General features: G+C 40.3%; 2 protein-coding genes across 3 annotated transcripts; both read left to right on the top strand.

Annotated features, from left to right (window-relative positions):
* Positions 1–2,063: 2,063 nt before the first annotated feature.
* Positions 2,064–5,541, top strand: LOC117460961 (chromobox protein homolog 3-like). Of its 2 annotated transcripts, none has more exons than XM_034102615.1 (5): positions 2,064–2,212; positions 2,761–2,901; positions 2,999–3,149; positions 3,546–3,706; positions 4,420–5,541. In XM_034102615.1, the coding sequence occupies exons 1-5, from the start codon at positions 2,064–2,066 to the stop codon at positions 4,538–4,540; spliced, it is 723 nt and encodes a 240-aa protein (XP_033958506.1). In that variant the 3' UTR covers positions 4,541–5,541. The 2 variants fall into 2 exon arrangements, with proteins under 2 accessions (XP_033958506.1, XP_033958507.1); XM_034102616.1 differs by lacking the exon at positions 2,064–2,212 and adding an exon at positions 2,276–2,384.
* A 543-nt stretch (positions 5,542–6,084) lies between these two features.
* Positions 6,085–7,569, top strand: snx10b (sorting nexin 10b). The gene is made up of 5 exons (XM_034102617.1): positions 6,085–6,211; positions 6,306–6,406; positions 6,510–6,611; positions 6,768–6,977; positions 7,242–7,569. Exons 1-5 carry the CDS (start codon positions 6,119–6,121, stop codon positions 7,354–7,356), a joined length of 621 nt encoding a protein of 206 aa, XP_033958508.1. The 5' UTR covers positions 6,085–6,118; the 3' UTR covers positions 7,357–7,569.
* Positions 7,570–8,966: the final 1,397 nt, after the last annotated feature.

Here is an 8,966-nt window from a genome sequence, read left to right as displayed (position 1 = left end):
CACTGCATGCTTTACTGCCATTCCAGGGCCTGCAACGACAGCTCAACCCTATTAGCTGTTCGGTTACTACGGCAACTAATACTAAAACCCCAAAAGAGCCGACGGTAGGGGTCAAAGGGCAACAGCAGCAGATAACCAACACATGTCTTGCCTTGAATTCAGGGTCTGAGCATGGGGGAAAACATTCTGCAAGACATGATAGACAGTAAGTTAATACTGCTTATTTTAACCAGTGAAAAACACTACAAAATGTGCCTTATTGCCAAAATTAAAGCTCCGGCACCTCTTACAATGTGTAGAAGTGTAAATTCTAGGATGATACCACTTGTATCACATTTACCAAAAGGTCCGTCACAGTTCAGACAACAGGGAGAAAAATGTGTCTTATGGCTTATACATTAGTGTTAATATTTAATCAAATAAAAATAAAATCAAAGAGGAAACAGCAGGCTTCAACTATATCAACAAAGAGCATAGGATTCCTGATGATCATACCAATAAGTATCCACTACACTGAGAGTTGAATTGGGTGGATGTGTCAGGTTCAAATGACAAAACATTGATTTGCAGCCTGCATAGAACCTGTGTCCTGTCCCCCCTGAGACCAGGATCAATAAGCTTCTTTTCTGGATAGGATACACACCACATTCATCTTCCATGCAGGCTTCTGCCAGCCTTTCCACTGAAATCACTTTTAATCACATCCCCAGAGGCTGCCCACTCTTTTTGCATTTCAAATTAAGTATAGGTATTAATTCTCAGGACTGTGACACATCGTCATGTGCTTCTTCGACTGTAGGCATCCATGTACATGTGTTACTTTGTTATGGTGCTGTTGCACTGCATGCATAAGTACATTTCATGAACTAAATGCCCAATGTTACATACGTCTGCCTTGAGGATGAAATGGTATGAAACAACTGTGCAGCCCCAATGTGAGTCCATCTGCTGGTAAAACCTTTTGTTCTGCTTCCTTTTGCTATGAGCTTTGCAGCATTAATAAATCCTCATTACTTATCTGGGGTGCAGGAGTTGAATCTGGCAGAACAATACAAGCAGGCAGCGCCCCCTAGTGGTATGTTACACACTTGTATGGAGTAACTGCCGGGAGTAAAAGTTAAACTTTGTCTAACAGGGAGGATTCTGAGTGGTGCTTACTTGGCCAATCACAAGCTTTGGGGTCTCCTATTCGCTAACAGCGAGCTGTCAATCAAATCCTCCAAAGGGGTTTTTTCTGTATTCTCCTCAATGTGGGTTTGGAGGTCGTGGAGTAAAGATCCCCTCCGTGAAAACATTTTTGTGCATGTGGATTTTTTTTGATTAAAGTAACACCAAAAACCTGCTGTATTTATTATTTAAGCAACATTGTTAAAATTACATCAAAATGTAGGAAAGTAAACGTTTTCGAACACTATTCTGCATATCAGTATTATATTTTTTAAATGTTACCGATGCATTTTAGTGTTGTCGAGATGTAAATTAGGCCTACGTGTAACTATACTGTTCGATAATTTAATCTATAATATATATTTTATATGTAAAATCATTGGCTGTTATAAACAGCCAATTATTTAATTACCTATCAGTAAAGGTAATTAAATAACAGCAATGGGGGTAAAATAAAACGAGTGGATTCAGCACATTTAAATGGTTCTCTGAAGTGCAGTTGAATTGAAGTATAACTAGAAACGTGATGGTAATGAGTTAAAGTACAAATACCTCAAAGTTGTACTCTGAATGTAAATAATATAGTTATAAGTAGGCTATATCATAACAAATGATAATACAATATAAAATAGTAGTAGTACAAATGGTAAAAACCCATGTATAATATCAAGTTTGATGATTTAGCTGTTTTTAAATGTTAAATGTTCAATCAGCTTATATTTTTGATAAATAGTTTTCTGCATGTAGCCTCCAAATAAAAAAAAAATATATATATAAACCTTGCTTCCACTGACAATGATCAAAAAGATAAAAGAATGAAAACCATGGCACCAGTCTCTAATCCCAGTGAAACATGTCAGGTGCACTCAGCCCCCTGCCATACCCAGAGGACGCCCATGGGTGGCAGGGCTGTTCCGGACCACTGGACGGGGGACGGACTGCTCTCCGATTGGTCGGCGGTGTGCGCGTCCCCTCCCGGTTTTCCTGGCATGACCTTTTCCCTTGGCAACCACTTCCTCCGAGCATCCACGGCCATCTTTAAATTGTAAGTCATTCATGAAAAGTTGTTTCGCTCATGTAAACACGCCGAGTGACACATTTGCGCACAAAGCAGCATCTCCGGCGCTGTGTGCATGTAGTTTCCAGCGACGTGCTCCGAACAGAGCCGAGCAGCACCGCAGCAGGCTGTCCGCAGAGAATAAGTAAACAGCGAAAGCGTACGTGCATATTGTTCAGCGTATTGTCTCCCATGTTCCCAGGCTGCTGTTCGCTTCTTCCTCCAAGCTAAACTGTCTGAATGAGCTATACACGTGTGTAGATATTAACGTGTTGCGTTTTGGGCTGAAGTAGTGTGTAATGCTCCCGAAAGAAACAGCAGGTGGAGCGCTACAATAATAAGAGCATGGATCATTGTCTGAAGGGCACAGCTGTACAGCTGTACAGCTGTACAGCTGTACAAGTAACCCAGCAACAGGGAAACGTGTGTTGATTCCTGACGTAACTTTGGGGTTTTAACAAAAACTCCACACTTTATATTTTGTTTTGCAAGTAACACACGCTGGTTGTAATATATTTTCTTTTTATTCATGGCAGTATGAGAAAGAAGCAGACTGCCAAACAGAGGAAGACCGAGGAGACTCCAGTTGTGCAGGAGTTTGTGGTAGAACAAATAATTCTCCGCAGAATCTTTAACGGAAGAGTAGAGTACTTCCTGAAGTGGAAAGGTTTCACAGAGTGAGTGACGGATGCTTGCTTATATTATATTTGATATGTTTTTCTCTTTCTTTATAATATTAAAATACATTTTCTCCTCACTTTGATGTTACTGCAGTGCAGACAACACATGGGAACCTGAGGACAATCTGGACTGTCCTGAACTCATCCAAGAGTTTCTGAGAAACACCCATTTTTTTAATGAGGAAGAGCAAAATGAGCAAGAGTTCATTCCCAAAGAAGAAATGACAGAACAGGAGACGGAAATTGTGAGTGTGTGAACTAATATTTGTTCCATGTTATTCACAGAACTTCTGCATTTAAATCTGTAAAGGATATAAACATCATATAAGAATGCTTGTAGCACGTTAAACTCAGAAAATGTAAAAGCGTCTGTAGTTAAAAAACTTCTGACCATGTTTGACATATTTTGTTCCTACTTTTTGAGTTTGAAGGTTGAATTTGAAACTAAATGGTGCGAAAGGTGGCTAATTTTGCAATGATGCTGGAAGTAAAAGTAGTAAAATGTTTTCTTCGCAATGGGCATGTAAAGTAAAGAAGAAGAAAAGGAGAAGCGGGCCGAACAACGCGGTTTCCTATGCGGATGCTGTCGTTGTGGTTAGTTCTAACTGCTGCAACTTTTGTTCTTGTCCTTCTCTTTGCAGTCATGTATGCAGTCTCTGCAGCAGGCTCACACTGTGCAGAGCAACAGCGAGCCAAATGATGAGCAGTCAGAAACCCCCACTAACCTCAGCACTCACCTCGAGCCTGAATGCATCATTGGCGCCGCGGACAGAAAGGGAGAGCTCATGTTCCTCGTCAAATGGTAACTCGATAGTTCCTCTAGTCATTGTGTAAATGCCATTGGTCGGGTATCTGTTTGTGATGGTGAAAGTCAAATGAGTCAACGTTTAAACCTTCAATCGTGCGACACGGGTTCTACTAAAGAAAGTACGATGGAGAATCTAGTCAGGGGTTTTTCATCTTATTGTTGGAGATTGTTGAAGAAAGACAATATTAACAATGACCACCTGACAGAACACTATGCAGAGCCTGCGCCATGATAAAGAAGCAGAAAAACCTTTCCAACACAGCCCTTACATTTTTTTAGATGATGTAAAAATGCTTTAAGTTGGTGTGGAGTGGAGGTTCTAGATTTTGGGAGCTTGATCTATCAGTATTATTATTTATGAGAACCTTTTAGAAAAAAACATTTAAAGTGCTCTGCATGAGGCAAATACATGTGTATATAACATAAAAAATATATAAAATAAGTAAACGATACAAAAGGACAACAAATAAATATCTATTGTGAATCAAATACCTTTACTGAAATACAGTGCCAATAGCCCTTCTGGCCCTTATTGTCATTAGATGTTTCAAAATTACAGAACTGACTGTACCCCTAAAAAAAGATAACTCACCTAAGCCTCTCTTTTTGCAATACCCTTTTCCAAACTGGTAGGAGTGTGTGCGGAAACATTTAAAGTAAAGGGCCACCATCCTAATGGTCTCTTCCTCCGTTTTGTTTCCCGACAGGAAGAACTCTGACGACGTGGCCCTGCTGCCGGCTCGTGAAGCCAGCACCAGGTGTCCCCAGGTGGTCATCGACTTCTACGAGCAGAAGCTGACCTGGCACTGCGGGGACGAGGAGCAGTGAAGTGTGTCGAACTGATAAGCAGCTGTGCTCTCACCTGAAGCTTAGTTTAACCTTCCTAACCATCAAGTGTCCTCCTTCAGCTGACATTCAGAGTGTGAAATTACACTGCAGGTAGATTTTCAGATTCTGGCAGGTACAAGATCCTCAGCAGGGATGGATTCTGAGTCCTGTGGTGCTCAACGAGGTCTCTGTGCCTTTGTGAGGAGACTTAAACTAACCTTTGTGTGAAGAAGCTGATTTAAAGTCAGACTAACCTGTAGCAGCTTTGTCTCGCGTAAGCAGACACAATCACTGTGGACATGTGTAGTTTTTACTGTTATATAGTGACCTAGTATTAAAAGTTGTGTTTAGCTATGTCTTGGTTTTTATCTGTGTGCTTTATATTTTTTTATAGCGAAACTGTGTAGGCAGAGTGAACTAACTCGTAGCTTTTAGTTCAAGACTGTAGACCTGTTTTTTGAACGTGTATTGTCTGAAGTGTTTATAGACACAACTCTAACTGTGTTTCTGTATGACCCTTGTGTTTGATGTCAAACATTTTAAAAATGTTCCCCACAATAAATGTCCCTGTATTTCCAATCAGCTGCTAAGAACCAAATATTTTCATCTCTGCATTGAATTATAACAAGAATATTATTAGGTTTTTAAAAAACTAAATTATTACAAAGTGAAGTACTGGCAGAATTAGTCAAAGAGTAATATTTCTAAAGTGAAATTTTGAGAAACAATAACCTTTGTGCACCTATGATGGCTAATGAGATTGTTAAGTGTAACACTTTAGAAACGAGCCTGTAAAACTATACAGGTCATTCTCTTCCAGTAACCTTACAGGTCTGTGGGTATGTTACTGTTCCTGCTTATGGCTGTCCTGACTCAACATATCTCCCATGACTGTTATCAGCTGAACCTTACACCTAAAACACACACGTGCTACTGCATTATTGACTAACTGTTGACCATGGATCTGTGAAGTCTGTGAATAAAGGAAACTTTTTTGTGAAGCTTTTCTCTTCCAAGTTTTTTTACTGTAACAATCACATTCTAAATCACATGGAAGAAACCTCAACTGTTCAGAAATATCAACTAAAAACAGTATCTAGGCATAGAATGGGCTTTGACTGTTTCTAAATGACAATCAATAAGCAATATACCTGATAATCAAACCTATAGGTATGTTAACTGAGACTTTTGTTTATTTGACCTGACAGTTATGAGGAGGAGCTTTTCTCAGTCTTGTGACTTTATTTTGAAACCTTTGCACTTGGACAATACAAGATGGAAATAAAAGGATCTAGCAACATACCAGCACATCATTATCAGGCTTTATGTTAAATTAAAACAAGAATATCTTGATTATGAGTGAAGAAAATGATAACGCTGAGGATCAGGTAGGTTTAAAGTTTATTTTAAAACTGAAAACACTGAAATGTTTTTTTTGGTACTGAGCAACAAAGGATATTTGGTGGGAATTTCCTATCCTGAATCTTGTCATGTTGGTAATTGCACTTCCTCTACCAGCAAATAAAACACTTCCCTTTTTCTCAAAGCATTCATTTCAGTATCTCTCCTTCCTTCTCCATGCAGCAGGTGATCAGTGTCTGGGTGCGGGACCCGAGGATACAAAAGAACGACTTTTGGCATGCCTACATAGACTATGAAATTTGCTTACATGTAAGTAAAATGAAAAAAATATGTTGTTTTTTACTTTTATAGTCCAGTATTGGAGCTTTAATGCCATGTGTGTCACACTTGTGTCCTGTTTTAGTCCAACAGCGTGCACTTCACTAAGAAGATCTCAATTGTGAGACGCAGGTACAGTGAGTTTGTATGGCTGAGGCAGAAGCTACAAGCAAATTCACAGCTAATGTAAGTTAATGACAATTTGAAAACAAATACCAAGTGTTTTTGTTCAAGTAAACTCCACTATGGTTGCCATCATTTAAAAAAGGTCTATATGTGTCTTTTGCAGGCTAAAGCTACCAGAGCTTCCCCCAAAGAATCCCTTCTTCAGTCTGAACAATGCCCAACAGATCACTGAGCGGATGAAAGGACTCCAGAAGTTTTTGGAACAGTAAGAATGATCTCTCAGATCAATAAACATAATGAACTTAAAACAGTACAACACAAACAAAACTGGTAAATCACAGTTTCCACAAACACCAGGCCATGTGACTGCCGTTCTCACATAAACAAGCAACACAATAAACGTATTATCCTTGTTTTCCAGGGCAGTCCAGAGCCCTGTGCTGCTGTCCGACAGCTGCTTGCATCTTTTCCTGCAGTCACAGCTCAGCACTTCAAAGATGGAGGCCTGTGCTGCTGGAAGGACCCGCTACACTGTGGCCCAGGCAGTTCAGTGCTGTGGCCTGAGGCGTTTCCACTCTGAAGAGGATCTGACCAAGAACCTCAGCATGTCCTGTGACTCTGACTCAGACAGGTATTTTAAAGCCACAGTCAATTTCCACTCCAAAAGTTTGACTTCTTCCTGAAAAACACATCAGTTGAGCTACAGTAGCCGCCTATTACTTTTAATGGTAGAGTTTATTTTGTATGTATGAGCATTTAAGCTAAATATGATTTTAAGTATACACTCACCGATGTATTTTTCCGAGAGATAATATAAGAAGTGTTTCTGCCTTATTCCCTAAATTAAACACTTAAATTAATTTTCCATCTTCCATACTTGTATTTCTCATTCCAGTCAAGGTCCAAAGCTTCAGATTAAGGCAATAAACAAAGCAGCGAGTACACCTTCACTTAATCTCATGGGAACCAGCCAGGAGGGGATCCTCAGCTGCTTGTGTGGTTCTACATGAAAACAGCCTCATCATATCATCTCAAGTGCAAATGTTTAAACCTTTCAAGAAGAGATGTTCCTGTAACCCAAGCAAAAATGCACTGCTCCTAATATATTTCACTTAAAAAGTCATAACGCATTGTGTTCTCATTGGGGCATTTAAGTTTGATGTATCATGTACGGTTAATAGTAATACAAATGTAACAATTATTAATAAAATGTTGGCTTTCAATGTTTTCTGTCTGCACATCTATAAAGTTGTAGCAACAATTTGCCTGAAGATGGCAGTGTTGTTACATTAATATGTTATATAGTTGCTTAGACAATGCACTGTCCATATTTACTTTTCATTCTTAAGGGTTGAGTTTGCCACATATGTGCAAAAAACAATAATGTCTCTTTATGTGGCTGAACTTTCCCCTGCTAATAAACTGTAAGGTGTTGGAAGCTTGTTGTGTAGGGGCCGCTGCAGTGCTAAGCTGTATGATGTATAATAAGGTCTCTGCAGAGTTTTCAGACAGCCCCCCTGTCAGGTGTAGCGCTGGTAGGGGGTCCTGGGGGATCCCATTGGACTCGCTCCTGTCTGAGAGGGCCACCAGGTAGACGGGGCTGCATTGCTCCCTGCTGAACAAAACGCCAGCTGCACTGACAAGCCACCTTTTCTACCTGTCTCTCTCTCTGGCTTCGTATTTTTATGAGCCCGTTCACTACAGTCACATACCTCTGTGCATGTGCCTGCATGCTGAACATAACATGCATGTGCTTCCACAGTGAGCAGCACCATGCTTATGCAGAGGTAATGACCACTAAACAGAGAGATGGCAGGCTGACATATCGGCACAGCTAATGAGATTAGCTTTGTCTCTCTGCAGCAGTCGTGATATTCATTATACATTCAGAGCAGACAATGGGCTAGTGTTGCAGAGAACAGAGAGGTGACAGCACCTCAGATCTGCTCTGAGCAGCAGGACAGTTTAGACAGTAGGAAAGCCCACTAACTCAATTTGGGGTGCGTGTGTGGGAGGGGGGGTGGGGTGTCTTCCCTGAAGATGTGTGGGTGTATATGTGTTACTGCGCATCCACATATGCTAATGCAATATACACGTGTGTCTTCTTTGTCTGTGCTTGTGTGGGGCAGCATTACCCTGCAGCTTCGAACACACATGCTGCAGATGTTTGCTTTGGCTAGATATTCAAAAAGGCATTCGTGCCCACCTAAAGTGTTAAAGTAAGTGCGTTTTTTTTTACACAAGTGTGCACAGGCTATACTGCCTTACCACTCAGTCTATTAGTGCATTTATTCTACAATCAGTAATCAGTTTCCATTAATTAATTAATTATTAGGCTCTTATGCTAACTTTGCTTCCTTCCTTTACGTCCTTTCACATTGTATTATACTGACTACTGTATTTCCAATGTATTTAATTGACCTCAGGAAAAGCAGTGGTAATCAGAAAAAAATAGTTTAGCCCTAATTTAAAAAAACTCATGGTTGGGACTTCAGATGTTGTGGTAGTTCATTCCAGATTTGCAGAGCACATCTGAAAGTTGCTTCTGCATGTCTGGTTCTGACTGAGGACAGTGAGTAGGCCTGCCCCAGATGATCCAATAGCTCGTTAAAGCAGCATA

This window comes from Pseudochaenichthys georgianus, chromosome 16, assembly GCF_902827115.2.
Source record: "Pseudochaenichthys georgianus chromosome 16, fPseGeo1.2, whole genome shotgun sequence".
In the NCBI taxonomy this organism is placed as follows: domain Eukaryota; kingdom Metazoa; phylum Chordata; class Actinopteri; order Perciformes; family Channichthyidae; genus Pseudochaenichthys; species Pseudochaenichthys georgianus.
This window is presented reverse-complemented; position numbering and strand designations above follow the sequence as displayed.